At 45.1% G+C, this 24,393-nt stretch overlaps 2 protein-coding genes across 9 annotated transcripts in view; one reads left to right on the top strand and one right to left on the bottom strand.

Moving 5' to 3' along the window:
* dennd5b (DENN/MADD domain containing 5B) overlaps positions 1 to 3,650 on the bottom strand; it is a 67,351-nt gene extending 63,701 nt beyond the window's left edge. The window contains exons 1-2 of one of the 7 annotated variants that reach the window (XM_079654357.1): positions 3,534 to 3,611; positions 2,592 to 2,754 (exon numbers count right to left, since the gene is read on the bottom strand). In XM_079654357.1, the coding sequence (XP_079510483.1) occupies positions 2,592 to 2,700 (109 nt within the window). In that variant the 5' untranslated portion in view covers positions 2,701 to 2,754; positions 3,534 to 3,611. Of the gene's footprint in view, positions 1 to 2,591; positions 3,157 to 3,533 lie in introns of those variants that run through there. The other 6 variants (XM_079654361.1, XM_079654362.1, XM_079654358.1 and 3 more) reach the window with 6 other exon arrangements.
* Positions 3,651 to 15,582: 11,932 nt separating this feature from the next.
* Positions 15,583 to 24,062, top strand: LOC307023067 (uncharacterized protein). 2 transcript variants are annotated; one of them, XM_079656077.1, is made up of 3 exons: positions 15,583 to 15,638; positions 22,215 to 22,402; positions 22,574 to 24,062. In XM_079656077.1, exons 1-3 carry the CDS (start codon positions 15,636 to 15,638, stop codon positions 22,896 to 22,898), a joined length of 516 nt encoding a protein of 171 aa, XP_079512203.1. In that variant the 5' UTR covers positions 15,583 to 15,635; the 3' UTR covers positions 22,899 to 24,062. The 2 variants fall into 2 exon arrangements, with proteins under 2 accessions (XP_079512203.1, XP_079512202.1); XM_079656076.1 differs by lacking the exon at positions 15,583 to 15,638 and adding an exon at positions 20,912 to 21,294.
* Positions 24,063 to 24,393: the final 331 nt, after the last annotated feature.

Below are 24,393 nucleotides of genomic sequence, written 5' to 3' on the forward strand. Positions count from 1 at the left end.
AATCAGCTTCTTGACACACAAGTCCGTAAACCACGACACTAAAACATGTGAGATGCGCGTGTTGGTAATGCAGGTCTTGGAAACTCCAGATTAAACAGATGTCCTTTTACTTTCAGACCAATAGCAGCATAGGTTGTAATTCTGTGTTTAGCATAACAATGAAAAAGCAAAGAAATAAACATCACAGGAAAGAAGAGTTGAGACATCTCACAGGTGGCAGTGCTGTAATACAAATCATGAAAGCAGCCAATGATATCTGACAAGAACCCCCCCCCAGGCCACCTCAAAGATGTGTCCCTCCCTTCACATGATCTCATCAACAATAATGACATCATCAACAGAACCGGTCATTTGATAGTTACTGTATGTTTGGTGGATCGATCTGTGCGTTGATAATACAAACATTTATTACTAGGGCTGCTCAATTAATCGTATCGTAAATAATCGATTATGGCTTGCAACGATTACAAAAACAACGTAATCGCAATAAAAAGATTATTTTTTAAATTATTATTACTTTTTTTTTTCAAATTACATTTTTTTTTTTTTAGTTGAATTATTCTTAAAGTTCAGGGTAATCAACTGTTAAAAACATACTGTTCAAATTTATTTTCTCCAATAAATCGATGTTTTCAAAGTAATGTTTTTAATAATCGTGATATCAATTATTGACGCAAATAATCGTGATTATGATTTTTGCCATAATCGAGCAGCCCTATCTATTACTGACAATTGAGAAAATGTCCACTGACTCTCTTCTTCAATAGTAATACATTTTGGGGGATTGTGGGCTGTTGGTTGGACAAATCAAGACACTTAGAGAGGTCACATTTGATACTAATCATTTATTATGGCCCTAATCTGACTATTATCTAGTCCCATAATTAAAAAGTGGACCTATCATGCTATATTTGAATAATATAGTGTAGGACCATACCTATATAAAGGCATATTTATACTTTTTATTTTTCAAAATACCAAACAGATCATGTATTTTAGCCATTCCTCATTTCGCTCAATTTAACACTGTCAATGGGCTGATTCTGTGAGAAAAGCACCATCTACAGGCCTGGCATATGTACTACAGCGTCTCCAGCGCTTTCGAACAGCAATGTCAGTGGCTGTCTCCTCCTGATTGGTGGAGTTGGCCCAATAGCCGTAGCGCCACTTCTGTGACGTCATAGAAGTGTTCAAATCTGGATCAGTCTGTATCAGATCCGTTGCAGCCCCTTTTTAAGAGATTTGGGTATGGAGGAAAATAGAGAGGGTTGTGTTTTCTGACACTTGGTGAGTTCCCTGGAACACCGGGGAAACATATTCATGTATAAAAGACGTACAAAAGTGCATTTTGCATGATAGGTCACACACCAGATGATCAGCTAGTCGTAGCGATTGGTGTTAGCAGTGCGGCCTATGGACTTAATATGGTGGAGCTGCTTTATCAGTGTCCCCTCAGAGACTTGCTACAGCATCAGGGCAACACACACACACACACACACACACACACACACACACACACACACACACACACACTTGAAATCAGTTTTTTTTTTAAAAGTGCAATCACAGCTTGCTTTCAACACTCACAGACTTTACTATTGTGAACTTTGCTCCAGAGACTCAGTTACAAAGACAGAAGCTGCCAATCCGACTTTGATCAGCAACAAAGTCTTCTGCTTATCCTACATCCGTAAAGCTTGTCAAAAAAAGTAACTACACATTGTGGTAATGTGAATAGGATGGTAACCCAGTCAATGACAGAGGTGACATATCTGCAAAACCAAAGCTGTACTGGAGGAGAGGGAAATGTCCTGATAGCTATGAATAAACAACAACAGCAATCGTTATATCAAATATAGTTATTCAAAGCTCCAAATATCCAACCTCATGAACAAACAGTGCTTTCTGCGCCACTTTTGTTGCTCAAATCCTTCTTCTGCTGTAGAAGCAGCATCACCACCTATAACCACACTTGTGGCAGCCTTTATGCAACTCAGCTTTCGCTTGTTTCATCAGAAAAGTCAAATAAACAAGTAAAAACGAATGAAAGGAAAACCTTATCATGAAAAAATAAGGATTTGTAGAGTTTATTTCCACATTTTTCTTCAGGAAACAATACATCTGACCCAAGATAATATCAAATTGACATTCTTTGGGTAAATACAATCAATATAAACTACAGTAGTCTACAGTTATGAAAATTAGTTTGACTTTGACCTGTTTAGAGCAATAACGCAAGGCACAGAAAGCTTGAATCAGATGATAAACTTTAGAAAATATGCTTGGACCTCTCAGTCTTCATCATTTCATTATGTGCAGAGCTTTGCTACACAGCAACTGTAAACCATGAGCCATTAACTGGGTATTTGAGGGTTTATAGTGTGCTACTTAAGGTGATGACTTACAACTTTGTCAGTTTAGGTTACAGAGCTTGGTGTCCTTGATATCATAGTGTAGCTTTGCACTGAATAAAATACATGTTTTAAGCGGTGAAGGGATATTTTTAGTCAACAATGTTTATGAAATGTGCCGAGCTGAGTTGTGAATGTTTTTTCCCATAAACAACATGACACAGAACGGAGACCTCATACCTGCTAGTTCGTCCGGTTCCAGCCCAGTTTCTGTGTCTATCCCACAAACAACAAAGTAGTGTGCGAAGCGGCAGGGCGCCGAGCCGGACACCGGGAAGCTGCCACTCATCCTGGCTTCGGTGTGCAGCGATGCTCGCTAGTAGTTCTCCAAGCAGCGATACATCTCCGTGAAAGAAAGGAAAAGCTGGATAAAACGCTGGATTCGGGGAAACGGTTCTCCTCTTTCGGCTACTAGTTGCAAGACAAAGCTTAGTAGTTTATACCAAAGTTGCTTTTAAATGTTGTTCCTCCTAAATCTTGTCACTGGAGCTCGCGGATACACAACCTTCCGCGCCGGACCGGAGAGCGTTAATGAGAGCCTCCGCCTCCTGGAGCTCGGGAGAGTCGCAAGGCAGGGCGGGATATTCAAACCTAGTCCTCCATTCTGTCTGTTCACTGACAAAGAGGGACAAATGTGTTTCTTTCTTTTAATGCTATAACAAAAACGGACCTTTAACTCTGCAGCTATCCAAGTTTTCGACGTCAGCCAGTTTTACGTCCATAATGCTTTGTTTATAGGGATTTTGGAGAATGCAATTATTATGCATTAAAGGTCCCATGTCATGCTTTTCCGTACCCGTCCCCTTGTGTGTTATGAAGGTTTTTATGCATGTAAACGGTCTGCAAAGTCACAAATCCTCAAAGTACACCCTAAATACCTGTCTGTCTATGCTGCTCATGGGCCTCGCAGCCATTATAGTAGTGTGGAGTTGCATTAGGTAACGCGAGATACGGCTGATACTTGCGCATTTGTTTCTGTTATGGATCAGTATCAACAGTCCTGCAAGTAAAGTTACTATATTATCAATGCTACGTTAGTTATAGCCTGATATATGATAGATAACTTCACAATATTGTGATGTAACGTTAGCTAACATTCTGTAGCTAACGCCGGTCACTCACCAAGATAGCTGCCCAGTTCTCCACTGGTTCTCCTCACACCACAGCTCAATTTCTCTCCGATGGCCGTTATTTCTTCTAATCCTTGGCTGCTCCTGGTCTCTTGGACGCCTAGCAGGCTCATAATTATAAGGTTGTGGTCCGTCATATGACGGACCAAAACCTTATAATTATGAGTGGCGGCATTAATCAGTGGCGGCCGGCCCATAGGGGCGCTAGGGGCGCCGCCCCACCTCTTCCCACATGTTTGATTGTCATTAAAAATTTAAAATAAATAAACAAATATTAAAAAAATATATATATATATTTATTTTATTTTTATTTTTATTTTTAATGAACAAGGTAAATATTATATAGTTGGTATCAGTAAAATGTATAATCTACAATAAAATCTCGTTTAAAATTGTTTTACGATGTCTAAAGTTACTGATAAGTCACATGTTTCCTGCCTGGCCACAACGTGTATCATTACCCTCTCTCGTCCGGGCGGTAGAAAAGAGCCCTCAGCCAGAGCAGCAGCAGCCAACAAGCTGACTTTTGCTATCTGTAAACTATGCCGCCGAAACATAATTTCAGCCAATCAGCGTCGTCAGATCTGATGCTCAAAGGGCGCCCTGTCAGCGCCCTGGCCTGTGTGTCTGTGAGTTGTTTGGACTCGTATCCAAGGTGACGCTACAGTATAGTTGATGAGGATGACTGAGTCTGCAGGTGGAGACCAGAGACTCCGGTGCTAGTGGATCGCCGGAGCTGTAGATTAACATTTACATGCTTATTGTAGTCGAATGCACAGCGATCCATGCACAGAAAGCGGTTTGTGTCTGCAGGTTCAGGGGATTTAAACGGAAAACAAATATGTGTGGATCAAAAATACATATGTACAACTTTTTTCTGAGTTTGGATTTAAAAAAAAAAAAAAAACGGAACACATTTGTGTGTGCATTGAAAAACACAAGTGTGGATCCGGAAATACAAGTGTGAATCCTTTTGCGGATCATGAAATACAAGTGTGAATCCTTCTGTGTGCATGTCTGTATTATGAGACTGTTCTGAGCCCATATTAAGCTAACGTAATGAATGTTTAGAGTTGGGTTAGCATTTGAGCAATCGTAGCTCCATCTGTGCTAACGATGCTATACGTAGCATCCAAGATGTAAAACATTAAGTGGGATGCTACTGTATACCTAAAGGCTTCTGTGCGAGGATGCTAAAATAAGGTCATCCTTGTTAGATAGTTAGTTTGCTAGTTAGGTTACTGTATGCATTTTTAAGGTTTATTTAAATTCGCTATACTCTACTATAGCATAAAATAGACTAGCTAACGTCAATGTATTGTTGAAGAGAGGCTTAGTGTATATTAAATCAACCTCACAATGAAATGTGTGTATCTTTAAAATATGAACGTCACATTTCAAGATGGTCCAGAAATAACGCTCCCGTAAATACTGTAATATGGTTTGTTGAACTGGAGTTATTTATTGCAGCTAACCGCCTATCCGACTAACGACCCAAACATTGTTGTTTTTAATATTATTACCAATGCCTCTTTTCATTGTATTATCATCACACTTGAGAAACAGCCTTATTGTGGCTGTAGAACGGAACATGTAACTTAATGCCTGCATTTAAGGACGATGAATAGCGTAGTCAATGCTTTAGTGACAAGGAAATGATTTGTTTAAATATTAGATACAGTATGACGTTATATGTGACTTCAGTGAAAATGAAGCTTATCCATTGCATTACATTTGTTAAATAGGTTTGTGCCTTACCCTTACGTGTGTGATACATATGAATATGGCATATAAAAACAAATTCATTTGACTGACTCATGAAAACCTCATCCAAAGTTACAGTAAAATAAAAAGGACCTACACAATAATATTCAATAAGACTGATAAATTATAAGGACTGTGATATCCAGCAATTTCTTAAGTATAACAATAAGATTATGACCTGTTTTTAAAAGAAGATAAAAAGTTGTTTGCATGCAAAGAAGTCAATATAATATGTAATACACTGATATACATGCCATTAAACACGACTAAATACTAGATCACCTACACATCAGTGATGTTGAGTGTACTTTCTTAGCAAAAGGTTACATTTACATTTGACCAAGTGTGACGGCCCCAGAGCCTGGGGCCTGTGAGGGTGTGAAGTTTGCAGGTCCTGTGATGGGGTGGAGCTGAAGAGGCCAATCAGCGAGATCGGGGACACCTGGCCTGAGGTGCTACTTAAGCCCAGCTGCCCGGAGTCACACCGCCCGTCATGACTCTCCAAGCCCGCTGCAAAGGGACTCAAGGTGATCCTTTCCCCTCGTCCACCCTCTGCTGTTTTTTGGTGTCGCCGAATAAAGCGCCGTGATTATTGGAAACTTTGAGCGTCTCTCCTAGTTTTTCTGTTGTGGCCAACGGGCCGGTCATAACAACTGGGGGCTCGTCTATCGTGAGTAGGAACCGGGAGTTAGTTGGGTTGGTGTGGCGTTAGCTGTACCTGAGTTAGCCTTTGTTCGTGGCTAATTGGTAGCCTGAGTTTATTTTGGGGGAGAAGCTGGGAGCAGTATCGCCCATATGACTGTTACGCCACGTGTTGGGGATTCCCTCGGATGACAGTGACGTATGTGGCCTTTTATGGGGTTTGAAGAAACACACTCCTCAATGTCAGTTTCGGTAGTTTAATGACAAGGATGACGACACCCTGAAACAGAGCAATGCAGCAAGATAAGCTGACAAAGTACTACATCCATGCATGTCATCACCAATACAAATATATACAACGACACAGAGTATAGACACACCAAACAATAGTGGAAACAATCTTACATGAATGAGTGGATGAACGTATCAACTCGAGTCGGAGTGAATGAACAATGTTTGAACTAAAATGGAGCGCTCGGCACTACCGGGTCAGAGCACGGCATATCCGGTCAGCGACAGCCCTAGTGGCCGGCGATAAACACTTCATCCCCCCCAGACAGGAAAGCTATGGGCCGGAATAGATTAACGGTCTAAATCCCGTATCCAGCTGCCGGACTCGGGCTCGTAACGTGCAGGCGGCCTCCTCACGCGGCCCGGCCGAGTAGGCTGGGGCAGCGTCGGCGTTGACTGCGGCCCCGGGAGCGGTGCGCCCAGGAAGGCACCCGTAGGAACGGTGAGGTCAGAGGACGCCTCACCAGCAGGCGCCGGTGGGGAAGCGCCCATAGCTGAGTCGCGGGGTCCAACAGCCGGCTGCTGAGCAATCCCCTGGGGCGTCGCCCAGCCTGGGTGGATAGGTGGGGGCTGATGTCCCAGGGCAGCGGGCGGCGGCGACGGCGCAGCCGACTGCTTACGGGCGCAGGGTGTGGCCGGCGTGTAGGCACGGAGGAACCACCGGTTGCGCAGCGTCAGACGTCCCGAACCGTCAACCCTGACCCGATACTGGTCGTGGCCCGGCGACTCCACCACGATCCCTGACCTGTCCCATTTGTGGGGGCTCGGGCCTTGCTGGTTCTGGAGGAATACCCTTTCGCCGAGTGCCAATGGGCAGAGCGGTCTTGAGTGAGTCCCCAGAGACTCGGTGGTACGGGACATTCGGGTCCGAAGGGCATCCTCCTTCGCCGCCCATGCCTCGCGCCATAGCAGGCGGATATTCGGGTTCGAGAACTTCTCGAAGTGGTTCACGAAGGAGAGCGAGCCACGAAGGACAGCGAGCCACGAAGGGGGCGGCCGAAGATGATCTGCGCTGGCGAGAGGTTGCAGTCGGGGTCAGGCGTGTTTCGCAACTGCAGCATAGCACGTAGGAAGCGGTCCTGATCAAGGCTGCCCGACGGGCCGGTGTTGGACATCAGGAGGCGCTTAGCAGTCTTAACCACAACTTCCGCCCTCCAATTCGACTGCGGAAAGCTAACGGAAGACACACGGTGTTTGACGTGCCATAAGCGGAGGAAGTCCTCAGTGTGGCTCGCCTTGAATTCCGGACCACCGTCCCTCGAGAGCTCCTCCGGTACGCCGAAGGTAGCAAAGAACGAACAGAGGTGTTGGACCAGGCCAGCTGAGCCTTCCAGGGCAGTACACACCGTAGAGCTCAGGACCTCTACCCAGCCCGAGAGCCGGTCCCCGATAACTAGGTAGTGGCGGCCCCCATAGGCGACTGTGGCTGTGAGGGAGTGTGGTCGTCTTTCAACCAGAAGGTTGTGGGTTCGATCCCAGCCCATGCAGTCAACATTTCGATGTATCCTTGGGCAAGATACTTAACCCTGAGTTGCTCCCGATGGCATGGCCAACGGTGTGTGAATGTGTGTGAATGTTAGGTCCTAGAGTAAGGTACACTGCTCTGTATGAATGGGTGTGAATGGGTGAATGACATGTAGTATGTAAAGCACTTTGAGGGGTCTTAAAGACTGGATAAAGCGCAATATAAGTACAGTCCATTTACCACTTACCATTTACCATAGTCGAAGAAGTCAGCAACCACCGCCTCGAATGGCATGTACGGGGGTGAGGACGGCCGGAGGGGTGTAGCCGCCTGTGACGGAGCATTGCGGTTGCAGTCTGCACACCCGTCCCTGGTGGCCTGGATGTCCCCGGACATCCCGGGCCAGTAAACTATGGCTCGGGCATGCTGCCCCAACGCTGAGGTCCCCTGGTGAGCGGCATGGAGATGCCGAAGGACTCTCCCGTCGTGGATGGAGGCCATGAGTGCTGACTCCACGGCGTCAGGCCCGCTCGGCAGCCCCAATGAGAGGCCGTTCGCTGAGCCCGAGGGGGAAGGATGCCTCGACGTGGCATCAGCGTCATAGTTGCTCTTGCCAGGCAGATGCACAATGTCGAAGCGCCATAGGAGGGTGCGCTGCTTGAGTCTAAACAGACGCAAGTTTTTTATCTCATCCAGCGTACGGTCGCCAAAGATCTTCACCAATGGCTTATGGTCGGTGACCACGACGAGGTTGTCGGACCCCTGCGTGAAGTACCTGTTTCAGACCCCAGGCCACAGCTAGGGCCTCTCCCTCGACGGCCGCATAGCGCTGCTCCGCAGGGGACAGGAAACGCGAACCCGCGAGGGTGATCCTCCATCCTCCTGGACAGCAGTCCGGTATGCCCTAGGCACAGTGACAATGTTGCTGGAGCAGGAAGTAGCCAATGCCACGCATGGACCAGTCAGGGCGGAGGCAGGTACGCTTCTGCATGTCGTAGATCTCCACGCCCTCGCGGATGGCCTCCATTATGGCTTGCTTGGACGTCTGGAAGGCCTCCTCCAGCACGGGGGACCATAGGAACACACAGCATGGGCTGAGAAACGGCTTAAATGGAGCCATCGTGTCACGCAACTGGGCGTAGTTAGTCACCTGGTTGACAATGCCGAACTGACTCCTGATGTCCGTTGTGGAGCCTGGGGTGGGGAAGTCCCGGATGGCGTCCAAGTATTTCGGGAGCGGTTCGATGGTATATTCCGACACCCTGAAGCCAGCGAAATTGACGCACATCTCCACGAACTGAAGCTTATCCGGGTTCAACACGATGCCCGACCGGCCGACACGCATCAGGAAGTCGATGGTCCTCCACCAGTATTGCTCCAGGTCGGTGTCATAGTGGATGGTGTCATCCACACAACGTTCCTTGCGTTCATAGTCCGAGAGGACGGCGTCAAACCGACGGTTGTAGCCATCCCCTGATGACAGGAAACCCTGTGGTGCCCTCGTGTAGCGCCAAAGGCCGAAGGGTGTGATGAAGGTAGTGAGGTGGCGATCCGACTCACGCAGGGGGACGCTGTGGTAGCCGTTCCAGGTGTCCGTGACGGTCTTCAAGGTGCCCTTCGGGAAGCGGCGTGCAAGGTGGAACGGGGGCTCAGTGGCGAAGGTCTCACGTTGGCAGAACTTTTTGAGGGGGGAGAGGTCCACGGTCCTGCGGGGGGAACCGTCGTGCTTCTGAGTGACTACCATACGATGGCACCACGCCACTGGCTCGCCGTATGGCACGCGTTCAATGACCCCAAGGGCTTCGTCCCGCAGGAGGTCCTCGTGGACCCTCCGCTGCCAGTGTAGAGGCACTGTAGCCGCGGTGTGGCATGCCTTAGGCGTAGCTGCGGGCTCCACGTGCATCTCGATAGGTGGCCCCTCCATGCATGGTAGTGCCCGATGGGGACAAGTATTGAATGTCGACGAGGCACATCTCCCGAGTAGCGAACCTTTCATCCGGTTGTTGTTCTCTGGCGTACAAGGGAACGGCAGTGCTGCGGGGCGCCCCGGGGGGACCGTGCGCTGAGGACATGAGCACTGGGCGTACCGGGGGTCACCTGGCCCCACGCAGCCGCCGTTGGCTGACTTCGTCGCATTGACGGACAAGGGCTGGTCTGGCGTGTCAGCCGTGTCAGGGCTACGCCTGTCCTTGGGCCCCCCTGTAACGTCGTCCGACGGGAAGTTCAAGGGCAAGAGGCCGAGGTGGAGCAACGACTCGTAGGAGAGGTACATGCCCGGACTGAGCTGCTCACGTATACCATGGAACGGCAGGATGTAACACGCCCCCCGCTGCAGGTCGTCGAGAGCCTAGCGAAGAACGCTCCCTCGATGGCTATAGGGGAGCGGTTGGCGGCCGACAGGCTGAGGCTGACGGGTCGCAGGTCGTCCCGCGAGAAACCGCAGGCCAGGAACTCCTCCAGAGACCAAAGGTCCGACTGCACGCCAGTGTCCGCGATGGCGGATATTCGAGCTCCGTCGGCCGAGCCCCGGTTGCTGGTGCCATCCCTCAGCCTGACTGGCATGTCCATCGAGATGGTGATTAATGCTCGGGGGTGGTCTCTCAGCCTGGCACGTCTCCATTCGCTGTTGACACAGCCATGCGACGTAGGGGTGCGGCGTCTGCGATGGCTCCCGTGACGTCGGCCAGGGCGGGCCCCAGCTTGCACCGACGAGACCTGGGAGACCAGCTCCGACCCAATGGCTGTTGACGCCTGTGTCGTCGGCGGGCCCTGCAGCAGCCGATGCACACCTGATGAGGCTTAGGATTCCCTCCGTGAAGACGTTAAAGACGCTCTTACATTCCAGGCACGAGGCACGTTTAGCCCCGTCCGCAGGGCTCGGGCGGGGCTTGTCTGTGGAGTCGTCTTCAGGCGCCGGAATGAGGACATGGCTGATAGGGAGGACGACGGGAGAGCATTACGGGCCATCTCTTTGTTCTCGACAAGTGCAATTACGTCGTTAACTGCCTTGACCAGGACGTCAGGTGTCCCCAGCTTCTCGCAGCGTATGTCCGAGTCATAAATGCCATTGAGCAGAACATCACGGATAATGTGGTCAGTATAGTCCACTCTTTACCCCGTACTCTAGCAGCGAATGCGCGGAATGTATCATCGCGTTCCTGGCGTAACTGAAGTAGCTCGGTGTGCAGGACGCATATAGCGACTTGGATGACAGCTAGGGAACGCATGACGGTGATTAGGTCTGGCAAGGGTCCAGAAGCGGCGTCGGGGACGGCTTTCAACAGGCTGTCTCCAAGTACAGGCCCAGCGCACTGAAACAGCTGGAAGGGGGCTTGGGCATCCCCTATGCCTGAGCCGGCGCGGAATACGTTCCAACGGTGGATGAACACGTTCCATTCCTCTATCGACACGCCCACATCAACTTTGGGCCGATCGAGTCTCGGGTCGTGAGGGGCTGGGGCCTGGGCTGGCGTGGCCATGAAAGGGGCTGCGTGCTGGTGGCTAAATCCATGAATCGTCAATAGAGCAATGACGAGTGCTTCAGACAAGTCTTCGGATTCGAACTCGCAGCCGGGGACAGGGCATCCAACAACGACCATGGTGTCGTCATGAAGAAACACACTCCTCAATTCAGTTTCGGTAGTTTAATGACAAGGATGACGACACCCTGAAACAGAGCAATGCAGCAAGATAAGCTGACATCCATGCATGTCATCACCAATACAAATATATACAACGACACAGAGTATAGACACACCAAACAATAGTGGAAACAATCTTACATGAATGAGTGGATGAACGTCTCAACTCGAGGCGGAGTGAATGATCAGCATATCCGGTCAGCGACAGCAGTGACGCTGCCCTCTAGTGGCCGGCAATAAACTCTTCAGGGTTGTATATGCGCTATTTTTAACGCGTATGGTCCCGGGTTTGGGTGTGATGAGGTTTGTTTTTGTCCGGTAGCTGTGATCTGTTCTCATAGCTATTCGCTGAAACATAGGAGGAAGTGGTCCCGCCTGTGTGTACAATACCTGTAGGAGTGTTTCCCCAGGTAGGTTCAAGAGGCGTTTCCCCTTTGGGTTTCGTCTGGGGGGGCCTTGATAGTGTTGGGGTACGGCGGTTAGAGCTTCACTTTCCCTTTTCCCTAAACTTGCTCGGGAGCACTTCCGTGGGTCAGGTGGGTTGCCGGTTACCTGGTAGCCTCTCTCGGTCCAGCGGGCTGTAAGTGCATAAATACCCACCACTACGCCTCATGAAGACTAGGGGGGGAGTTACCTAGTAAGTTTGTGGTTAGGAAGTTAGCTAGTGGGGCTGCTCATTCCTACTGTGTACACAGGTGGGCTAAGAAATTGCATTTCCTCTCTAAAAATAGCGGTTGTCATAAATATGGAAGAGATTGTGGCGGCGTTTGTTGCGGCACCGTCTGAAAGGTTTTTGGATCAGTGCACCAAGGAACAGTTGGTGAAAATAGCTGAGTTTTATGATTATGAGCAGTGCTTGAATTGGGCCGGTACTCACCGGTACGCAGTACCGGCACTTCTGATTTTTACCCATGTGGTACCGGCACTTCTTACTGAGTACCGGCAAGGTGCCGGTACTCAGTAAAATGCAGGTACTCAGCCGCCGGCAATATACGTATATATTGTAAACGTAACGCAGCGCAAATGTGGGTCTGACTCTGCCTCACAGAGGGTGACTGGCTGTCTACATGACGTGGCCTGCCGACATTGCCACTTTCATACAGATCATACTAATGCCCTCGATTGTTCTCTGTGTGTCATTCAAGCTCGGGATGGTGTGTGTTGGTGTATGTGTGGCGCGAGCGAGCGAGAAAGCGCACGCACCGGTTACGTGTATTGTTGTTAGCATCTGGTGCTAGCTAGCTGCGCTAACGGATATAAGGAGCTTTTTCAACAACAAGGTGGAGGGAGAGTCCTTTGCTGTCAGACTGAGAGGCTGAAACTACAGCTCTGGTGAGATAAATTACTCTCTGAGTCTTTAGATAGTTAACTTAGTTTAAGTTATCTCAGTGGGTCTCAAACGGTTCGGTCACCATTTATGTAAACACATATTTCCATTTGAGGGGGTAGTGATTAGTAAAATATGCATGAATAATACAAACAAAATGTTAACTAGGTGAAAAAAGGTAAGATAAACTTGTTGAGAGCTAAAACTAGTCTTTGCTGTTGCCTCAAAGAGGAGCAGGGGGGAGAGGAGGGAGACAGGAGAGGCCGATTCAGGAGCCCAGACACACTCACAACTATAAATGAACCAAAAACAAATAAATAAACAAGTTTCAATGTTTTTTCATATTGGATATTGTATGTTATTGGTTATGGCCATGTACTTATGATTTTATGATTATTTAAATGTAAGATTTTTGTTTCATATGGGTGTAGTCTCTTTATTTCCCCCTCAAAATGCACCAGATTGATGCATTTAAGTCCAACATTTAAAAAAAAATCTTATCGGGGGAGCATGCCCCCGGACCCCCCTATAGGATTTGAGGCCCGGCCCCAATGTTCCCAAATAGATTTGCAATTTGTTTTAAATAGTAACCCATCTCCATATGTTTCTTTTTGGGTAGTAGATTTAAACTAGAGGGCTATCACTTTGTGCAGCAACGCTATTGACAAATAAATCCAGCAAAATGGCACAAAAAACTGGTAGTGGCCTCAGGGACGAGGAGTAATTTAACCAGCCAGTAGGAGTCAAGCTTTACTTTCTTTTATATCCATAAAGAAAAACTAAATCTGTTTACAGTTGTTTCATTATGGATGTTGAGAGGTATCCATATATCTCTTCATTTTGCTCTCAAAGTGCACCAGATTGATGCATCTAACTTCAATATTTTAAAAAAAATGTTCCCGGGGGAGCATGCCCCCGGACCCCCCTAGACTAGAGGGTGTCAGGTCCACTCCCCACTTATAAAAATAGCACTTTACCACTGCACCCCCTCTAATCTCAGATGCACCCTGAGTCATTTCGTTTAAGTACAGTGAGCCTTTCTAAAATATACAGTAAAGAGACAAACCCACCAGCATTATAGGATATACTATGACTTTGTGCAAAATACTTGTTGCTGATTTAGAGTACTGGCACCTTTTTTATTCCAATTCAAGCACTGATTATGAGGATAAGAGAGTAAAAGAGTCAGTGAAGGCGAACTTAAGGGCTTGTTTGCTAAAAGATCATGTGTTTGCCACTGTAGTGGATGCTCCTGTCTCCGTGCGCACAGGGCACTTACCTCAGCCCGAAATAATGGGTCAGAGTGCCGTGTTAAATTTTGAGCAGCAGAAGGAGTTGCTCAAATTATGCATAGAGTTGGAGACGGAAAAGGAGTTGGCTGTGGAGAAGATGCGACAGGGCATTGAGCTCGAAAGGGCGGTGTCTGTGGAAAAATTGAGGCAGGAAACTGAGCAGGCAAAGTTGGAGTTGCAGAGGGAGAAACTGGTATTGGTTAGAGACGGCTGATGTCCTGTTTTCTGATGATCCATCTAGTCCAGGGGTCTGCAACCTTTTTGACTAAAAGAGCCATTTTGCTCCTTTTTCCCAAACATTTTTTTGTCTGGAGCCGCAAAAATATTTCATAGCTTGATAGCTTATAAAGTTGTATTTATTGTTATATCAGACAAAAACTACAGTATTTTTGCATTTATTAGGCTATTTATTACATTATATAAAACTGTTAACCTCTAATAAGAAACAAAGAACTCCTATAAGGAGAATTAAAAATAATACACAGGCCTACTTTAAAATAAATTAAACACAGCACTTTGGGATTCCTCTGCACATTTGAAGGAAACAAATATATAATTAAAATGGGCCCACTTTGAAATAAATAAAACATATAGCTGCACCCTAAAAAGAGTTAAAGGTAGAGTAGGTAAGAATGGAGAAACCAGCTCGAGTGCGCTAGAGTTTGAAAATACACAACCGGAAAGAATATGCCTCTTCCTTCAGACTTTCTGACTTTCTTTTTACAGAGCCCCTCCTCCAACACACACGAACGCGCATGACCAATGAGGCCACGAGATAAGTTTGTGCACACACAGATGGAAGGCTGACAGGCAGGTCGGCCAGTTATTTTAGCCGGGCCGGTTAAAATGATTGGTCGTGCTATTTACAGCGCTACGGCTTCCAGAGATTAATTTTTGTATGTATACATTTTATTGTCATTGAATTTTTACATTTTCATTTCACATAGGTAAATTCGGAGCAAAAACATTCAGATACATGATTTTCAAAGTAATTATTTTCAATGCTATCAGAATCAGAATACCTTTATTAGTCCCACAGAGGGGAAATTTGCAGCGTTACAGCAGGAAAGAGCCACAGACAGCTTAGTGTTTCATATCTTAAATGCGTTACAAAAAAGTACTGTTATAATATAATAAACACCCAACACAACAATATGCTAAAAAAGTACCAAGTTATAATATAATAAACAATATGCTAAAAAAAAAAGATAAAAACTAAAAAGGTTACATAATTTTCAAAAATACAGATAAAAAACAAATCAAATCCTTTAGCAGTTCTTAGGATTTAGCAGCCCGGTATATATTACAGTTATTAAAGATATTGCACATAGTTTGACGGTATTTAACAGCAGCAAGTTACACAATCTACAAAATACAAGATAGATACCTTGTAACAGTAACAAGGGTTTAGCAGCCAGGTATAAATTACACAGTTATTATAGGCATATATATATTGATTGATTTAGTGGCCAGGTATAAATGACACAGTTATTAATGGCATATATATATTGCACATATAGCACATAGTGGTGCACGATAATTATCTGTCCGATATTAGGAATGATGACGTCATCCCGATAAACCCGATAAAAGTATATTAATAATGGGAAAAAGGCAACGAGCTATAATAATTCCAACCTGATTGGTCACCTGAAACATCGCCATCGCTACGATGGTGTGTTAAAAGCGTACGAAGACCCCTGCGCTGCTAAACTAGCGGCGAATCCAAAGCCAGCTGCAAAGGCAACGGGGCTTTTACCTATCGACGAGGCTTTTGAAACTGTTCTTGGCTTTGTTTTGTTCATAGTAGTAATGCTCATGTCATTTGCTCACTACTAGTCTTTTTTTTACCACCAGGTGTGCAAAAACTACAGGTACATTTAATATATATATATATTATATTATTATCGGTTATCGGTATCGGTCTTGAGAAGCAGGAAGTTATCGGTATCGGTTTAAAAAAAACAATATCGTGCATCCCTAATAGCACATATTGCACAAAGTTGGTTTGTATTTAGCAGCAAGGAGGTGTTATAGTCTGTGTTGTGGTGTGTGTGTAGGCGGGTCTACTAGGGGCAGTGCAGGTTGTAAAGTCTGACGGCTGCAGGAAGGAAGGACCTGTGGTATCTCTCCGTGTGACAGGTGGGATGCAGCAGCCTGTCGCTGAAGGTGCTGCACAGTGAGAACAGGGTGTCCTGGAGGGGGTGGGACATATTGTCCAGCAGGAAGGACAGCTTGGCTGCCATTCTCCTGTCTCCCACCACCTCCACAGTGTCCAGAGGACTCCCCAGGACAGAGCTGGCATTCCTTACAAGTCTGTTCAGTCTCTTCCCGTCAGCAGCCGAGATGCTGCTGCCCCAGCAGGCCACACCATAGAAAAATGGCTGATGCCACAACAGAGTCAAAGAAGGTCTGAAGGAGTGCCCCCTGCATAAATTCGGTGTCTAATAAAATTCAAATAGGCCTACTTCTGTCTCTTGTTTGCTTCCATATAACACAATCAGAGACTGGATTTACCCCCCCCCCCCTCTCTCTGGTCGCTGAAATGGGGAATTGAAATTACGGGCCAAAAGTTGTATTTACACGTATTAAAAGTAAGCATAGGACACCAAACCAACTGAGACCCGTCTGTCCGCCGCATTTACGCACTGTACAACACGCACCTCACACTGTACCACACACACACAGCTACACACTGTACCACACACACTGTAGTGTTCTCATGCAGTGTGTTGAAACTCTGGTGTAAACACTGAGTTAACCGCAACCAATGAAGACAGAGTCGTAAAAGTTTGACCGTTTACTGTCACAATTCTTCATGGCGGTGAAAACTGTAAATAAACATAAAACATTGTTCTTAATATAAAAACAAACTTAAATTGCTTTCCTGCATTCTTTACAGTGTTTAACATAGTTTTAAATAAATCATAACTAATCAATGATCTTATTAACAATATTCTTCCTAATAAATGATCTTTCACATGAAATAGGTCAAATAGACGAACTTACAACATTGCCTCTATGATGTTCCTTGTGGATGGAAGCAGATTATATTTGGATAAATAAACTCTGACCATGCCGTTTCTCTAATGTTAGACCGGAAGTGGCAATGCCGTGAACCAGAAGTGATGCTAAGAACGGCGAACCCAAAGATAATATGACCATTAGCACTCCTAGTGGTGACCCCATGAACTGCAAACAAACCATAACACCATAAAATGCCTCCAAGGCAGCACACTCCCCGCCTGACCTCTGTGAGGTCACTAAACTTAGAATCAGTCTTCTGGCAGAAGTAGAACACCTTCTGCAATTGGTCTGAGAAATGTCTTAATCGTGCCTTGATCCGTCGTCTTCACTTCGACTTTTCTTACATTTCCATCCTTTCCAGGATATGTGGATATGATCCTGGCCATAGGCCAGCAGTTGCGGGTTACCTGCTTGTCTCTGAGCAGAACTAGATCTCCAACTTGAAGGTTTCTGCATTGCACTGTCCACTTCTGTCTTTGCTGCAAAGAAGGTAGATATTCTCTCCTCCAGCGGGTCCAGAACTGGTTGGCTAGAGTTTGAACTTGTCTCCATTGCATTGTGTACAAGTCTTTGTCAGAGAAGTCTCCTGGTGGAGGCGGAGCTCCTGTCTTCTGTGTTAGGAGCATCGATGGTGAAAGTATGAAGGGGTTGTCTGGAACCACAGACACAGGTAGTAGTGGTCGTGCATTCATGATGGCGGTGACCTCTGCCATCAGTGTGCAAAGCACTTCGTGTGTTAAGCGAGTGTTCTGCTGTAAAAACATTGAATCCAGGATTCTTCTGGCTACGCCTATCAAACGCTCCCAAGAGCCTCCCATATGCGAGCTGTGTGGCAGATTGAATTCCCAACTGCATCCTTGTTCATTGAGATAATTCTGCATCGCATTGTCCATCCCAAGCTCCTTGCACGCTCCAACAAAGTTGGTACCGCAATCAGATCGGAACTGTTTCGCTAAGCCTCTCAATGCAAAAAAAATGCCTGATAGCATTTATGCAACTGGATGTGTCCATAGACTCTATGATCTCGATATGCACAGCCCTGGAACTCATACAACTGAACATTATGGCCCACCGCTTGCTCTCAGCCTGTCCTCCTCTGGTACGTCTAGTTGTGATGGACCAGGGCCCGAAAACATCAAGCCCCACATATGTAAAAGGAGGGCAGGTTTTCAGACGTTCGGGTGGCAGGTCTGCCGTAAATTGCTCTTCCAGCTTTCCTCGCAGCTTGCGGCAGATTACACATTTGTGGAGCACTGAATTGATTAGCGTCTTGCCTCCCAAGATCCATAGTCCTGCTGCCCTGATTGCTCCTTCTGTGAGGTGATGGCCTTGATGTTTTACTTGCTCATGGTGATGTCGAGTGAGTAGTAAAGAGATGTGATTGTCTTTAGGCAAAATGATTGGATTCTTCCCTGAAGTTGTGAGGTCTGAGTGCTTGAGTCGGCCTCCAACACAGATTAGATAATTCTCCAATGTTTGGTTGAGTTTCTGCAAACGACTGTTTTTTGGTACTGTCTTTCTTTCTCGGAGAGCCGAAAGGTCTTTTGCAAAGGCAGTTTTTTGTGTCGTTCTGAGGATAACATTCCTTGCTTGATCCATTTCTTCTGTTGTGCGAGGTAAGTTACATCTGTGCCAACCTTTGCAATTCTTGTTTTGGTTTGAGTGTTTTAAAGATTTCACAATGTGAACCAGAAATGCTACTCCTCTTAACAGAGAAGCAAAGGTGGAGAAGCGTCGGAAGCGATCCGAGCTCTGTAGAGGTTCTCCCAAGTAAGTAGCACAAGTCTGTACTTGTGGTCGGATTTCCAAGTCTTTTTCAGGTTCAATGAGCTCAAATGTTCCGCCTGCTTGTGTTTTATCCTCGGCTGACTCACGCAGGAAGGGGGGTCTGTTGAACCAAGAGGTCTGTGACAGGCGGGATACAGGTAAGTATCTAGACGCGTGGTCTGCAGGGTTCAGACTTTGTCTCTACCTTAGTCCATTCAGGTTCGTCTGGGGCAGGTAAAGGAATATTGTCACTCTTTACAGGCTTTAGCTGACCGTCGATCTGTTGTGAAATGTTCTTTTCAGGTGGAATCCACGTTATGAGGCTTTCGTGGTACTCAGCACGTAGGGGAAAAGCAACGGGCAAAACTGACGAGCGTCGTGAGGGAGGATGAAGAATCTGGAGGTCGATTTGTGATTGAACATATTCACCTGTGCGATCAGCTTTAACCTTCTCAGATTCCGATTTGCATTTCTCAACTTCAATTTGCATGACTTCAGCATTTTCCAATACTTGTGCCTCCGCCACTGCTGCACCAGCTTCCCGCTGTAGCGTTAACACTTCCAACTTTGTGTCTATTCTTACTGTTTCCAGCTGATTTTGAGCCTTTTCCATTTTCAGTTTAGCCTCTTCGCTAGCATACAAGGCTCTTACCTTAGCGGCTTCCACTTTAGCTCGGGCGCGAGCTACACTCAAGGATGAAGATGAACTCTTAAAGCTGCTCCGAGCACTAGATGCGGATGACTTGTTGCTTGTTGCCATTGTGACCACTTTGGAGACATCCAATGCTGCTTTTTCACTGTAGTGTTCTCATGCAGTGTGTTGAAACTCTGGTGTAAACACTGAGTTAAACCGCAGCCAATGAAGACAGAGTCATAGTAAGTTTGACCGTTTACTGTCACAATTCTTTACAGACATGGCGGTGAAAACTGTAAATAAACACAAAACATTGTTCTTAAAGGCCCAGTGAAGTGTGCACCTGTGCATGATCTGTTATGCTAATACGTATAGTAATGACCAAAATTGTCCATTGGAACCCATATCAAAAAATGTTGGAATAGCAACAAATTTGACGAGTTTTGAATTTTCCGGGGAAATCTGCAGTCGACCTTCGCCTTCGTGGGCGTGGCTTGCGATCTACTGCGTGACGTCACGAGATGGACGCCGCTGCACTGTTTACATTCACCACCGTTCGTTTTTTCTCTTTTTCAAAGTCGAATTTCTCAACGTTTTTGAGCTAGTATTTTCCTGGAAAGTGTGTCGGAGTCGACTGGAAGTGATTGCCAATCGAGAAAACCTGACAATGGAGGCGACAGTGAAGAAAGAGGGATGAAAAACACAGGGGAAACGATGCATTGCCGCTGGCTGTAGTAATGTCAAGTCTGCCGAAGTGGCGATGTTTCTGTTCCCAAAAGATGAAGGTGAGCCTGGCTGGTGTCATTGTTTCGTAGATTATTTGATTGATCATGATAAATAAAGGCCAGTGGTCGATTCGAGAGAGAGAGAAAGAGAGACTGACAGAGTTACAGGGTTGTCGTTAGCATCTGGTGCTAGCTCGGAGCTAACGGAGATTAGCTGTTTCAACAATAAGGAGAGGGAGAGTGCTCTCCTGTGGGACTGAGAGAGATAACGTCAGCTCAGGGAGGTAAACTGTAGCCTAAGTTATCTCAGTGGGTTTGGTCATCTATGTAAACAAATATTTCCATCTATGTAATATTAGTTGTATAAAATAGGTTAAGAAATCATTCCAATGTTTTTTGATTATTGAAATATATGTTTCATATGAGTGTTGAGAGCTGTATCCATAAATCTCTTAATGTTGCCCTCAAAGTGCACCAGATTGATCACTTTCCTCATCTATCCTGTCCGAAAAGCTGTCCAAATCAATCATTTCTCTCACACTAGTATCACTTTCCAGAGTCTCCGCCATGTTTACAATCGCAACTGGGTACATCTTGTGACGTCACAGCCACTATCGTCTGCAACTTCCGTTAGGCTCAGACGGCAAAATTAATAATTCATTAATTCATTAATTATGAATTATTAAAAATTATTTTAGCCATGAACAGGCACAATGATATGTAAGGAATGAAACTGCCATTTTATTTTGGTGCAAAAACATGCACTTCACTGGGCCTTTAATGTAAATACAAACTTAAATTGCTTTCCTGCATTCTTTACAGTGTTTAACATAGTTGTAAATAAATCATAACTAATCAATGATCTTATTAACAATATTCTTCCTAATAAATAATCTTTCACATGAAATAGGTCAAATAGACGAATTTACAGCATTGCCTCTATGATGTTCCTTGTGGATGGAAGCAGGTTATATTTGGATAAATACACTCTCTGACCATGCCGTTTCTCTAATGTTAGACCGGAAGTGGCAATGCCGTGAACCGGAAGTGATGCTAAGAACGGCGAACCCAAAGATAATATGACCATTAGCACCATAGATATATATAAACACTAGATGGCTCGCCATCTTGCTACAGTCAACAGCTATACTGGTACGCGCTATGGTAGCTGTTGTAAGGTGAGTGATCTGCACAAAAATACTCGCTGAAATCTTAACTGATTTACAAACGGTTTGGTTTATTATAAACATTATTAGCATGGCTATGATACAGGATGCTTGGACATGTTGAAATTACAGCTTTTATTTGTGTATGTGCCGTGGTTGTATTTATTAGCTGGCTAATAACAAGAGGCTGTGAGTGAGACCTAGTATTACAAAGTTGACCCAGCAACTTTGCACCAGTGGGAGAGGCATAACTGCTCTTTCTTTTCAACATAACTTAAGTTACACATGATTTCTTCCAAGTGGTTTGGCTTGTTAAAAATATCTTACATTTTAGATACATTATTATACAGGACATTGCTGGCTTTGTGTTTACAGAAGTACCTGACTATGCCGGACTTTTATGCAGCCTTACTTTTGTAATGCTCTAATCGCCGCAGTCTGCAAACAAGAACCCGTGGAATCACCTTTCACGTGTAAGATATGACAATATTATGACTATAATTAGGATAATCGTTAATTACTTAGTGGATGTATGTACATTACAAGTCCTGCTACACAGCATCAGTGGGGCTATGTAAGATAATAGTATTGCAAGATTGATGTTGACCCAGCCTCTTTAGAATATGTTGCTACCATTTCTTTACACAATTATTTAATGTTTCTTTTGGACACCTTTTTTATAACTCTTAGTGTGGTTGTCTTATTCTTAAAGTATACATTACATACATACATACATACATACATACATACATACATACATACATACATACAGTACATACAGTACATACATACAATTACCCCAAAAATATGATAATTTAGGTGTGTATTTTTGTCCTTACCCTTAATGTTAAAGTAAAGAAGGGAGGACAATGTTGACAATAATTTATATATATATATTATATATATCTGAATACCTTTCTCATGTTTTTAAGGTTTCCCAAAAGCGGAGAGAGGAGGAGGCAGTGGGAAGTTGCCCGAAGAAGGGACGGTTTTGTTTCCTGTGGCAGGACACTGCAGTGATCACTTCAGGAGTGAGGACTTTGACAGGACGGGGGAGACTGTCCGGCTTAAAGATGGTGTTGTGCCAACAGTATTCAATTTCCCAGCTCATCTTCAAAGGGTATGTGTATCATTGGCCAACAAGAATTCAAGGTGTATAAGATTGATATTTAAATATGTGATTAAATGTCACACTTTAGTTTTTCTTTCTGCAAGTTTAGGAATAAATAATGTGTTGTGTATCACAGCACATTTTAAACACTCAAAATGTCTTTAATTATGTTTATTTTAGCCGGAAGCAACAAGAAGCACAACCACTTCAAGAAGAGCGGAAGATGAACCTCAGCCTAATGTGGATGAGTATTCTGAATGTGGCCAAGACCAGAGAGATGGTCATTGATTTCAGGAGGGTGAGGATGTCTCCTCTACCCCTGTGCATTCTGGGAGAAGATGTGGCTGTTGTGGAGGACTACAAATACCTGGGAGTGCACTTCAACAATGGGCTGAACTGGAAGACCAACACTGACGCTGTGTACAAGAAGGGGATGAGCCGACTCTATTTTCTGAGGAAGCTGAGATCCTTCCACGTGTGCAGCAAGATGCTGGAGATCTTCTAGTCTGTTGTGGCCAGTGCACTCTTCTTTGCTGCGGTCTGCTGGGGGGGGCAGCATCAGAGCCGGTGACACCAGCAGGATCAATAAACTGATCAGGAAAGCTGGGTCTGTCATCGTCATCAAGCTGGACCCCTTTGAAGCTGTGGTGGAGAGGAGGACACTGAACAGGCTGTTGTCCATCATGGATAACCCCACCCATCCTCTCCACCTGCAGCTGGACGGTCAACGGAGGTTGAACCAGACCCTTTCTTTTTAGACTAAAATGTCGGGTATCTCTTGGGTCCATTTTGTATTTTTTCTTTTCTGTTGCTTCAGCATATGAAACTTTGTATCTCTCTACCTCCTTTGCGTTTTTCTGCACTTCGCAGCCCTGATACGCAGCAGTATGTTCCCCACATATGTTTATGTTTGCTCAGTCTGTCTAATAAACCCATGAAATGGTTGTGAAAGAATACCAAAGCTGAGGCTGGACGATGATTGATTGTTGGTGTGCCATGTGTCACCGTGTGTCTTATTGGTTTTGTTTTATACTGTATTTTATTGTGTGCAGCTGGTCCTTATCTCCAAGACACATTTAAAACAAAATAACCTTGAACCTTGAAGCCCCATCTCTCCCCACCTGCCCCTGCTTCCTACATGCCCTCCACACCACACCAAGTTGTTCTTCTTAATAATAATACATTTATTTTGGGGGGCCGCCTTTCATAACACCCAAGGACACCTTACAGGGCATAGGGGCAATATAGGGAACAATTAAAACTGTGGATTTAGTGAGATATCAGCCGGGGTAAGACAAGACAAACAACAGTAAATGGACTACAGAAGGACACAAGTTACAGTTTATATTATTCTTGGGCTTTTTTCGACTACAAGAACTCAGCGCACCGTGCTGTGAAGTGGTAACGTATTTCAAAGGTTCTGGATTTGTTTACAAATCTAGAAACTAAATACAAAACTAGGACGATATGAAGATCTGATGTCAAAAATAATTGTGATAAATGACAGAACTGGCCTGTCTGTGAGCTCATTCTATGTTGGTTTGGTTCTTCCGATAAAGGTGTGAATATCTAAATAATATACCAACATATGCCATTGTCATTAGTGGTGTCCCTGTTCTTCAAGCTAAGGTATTGCTAAATTAACAACTCTTGGCTTACAGAGTGTTAACATGAGACCGATTTTTATATATAAAATATAAATATATTTTAATTTTATAATTTATTTTAAATATTAACAATATAATAAAATAAATGGAAATATATACACCGGCGAATATTTAATATAAATACCTTGTGTGTGTGTGTATAGCTATTGCTTTATCTACTCAATGTTATTTTCATAAGAAAGTCCATGATTATAAGTATGCAGTATCATAACTACATCTTTGATGTTTATAAAAAACCAAACCGTTTGAAAATTGAGGAAGCAATGGTTATTTAAATAGTAAACCATAATGTTATGAATGAGAGCCCTGCCTGTAGCAAGATGGCGGCCATGT

The sequence above is a fragment of the Notothenia rossii genome (genome assembly GCF_949606895.1).
Source record: "Notothenia rossii genome assembly, chromosome: 10".
NCBI lineage: Eukaryota > Metazoa > Chordata > Actinopteri > Perciformes > Nototheniidae > Notothenia > Notothenia rossii.

Bases quoted from the DNA above. Each gene is read 5' to 3' on its own strand.
- LOC307023067 (XM_079656076.1), top strand. From the start codon at position 21,232: ATGGCTCGCCATCTTGCTACAGTCAACAGCTATACTGGTACGCGCTAT. The intron at 21,295-22,214 runs GTGAGTGATCTG...CATGTTTTTAAG, and splicing joins GCTATGGTAGCTGTTGTAAG to GTTTCCCAAAAGCGGAGAGA. The intron at 22,403-22,573 runs GTATGTGTATCA...TGTTTATTTTAG, and splicing joins TCCCAGCTCATCTTCAAAGG to CCGGAAGCAACAAGAAGCAC.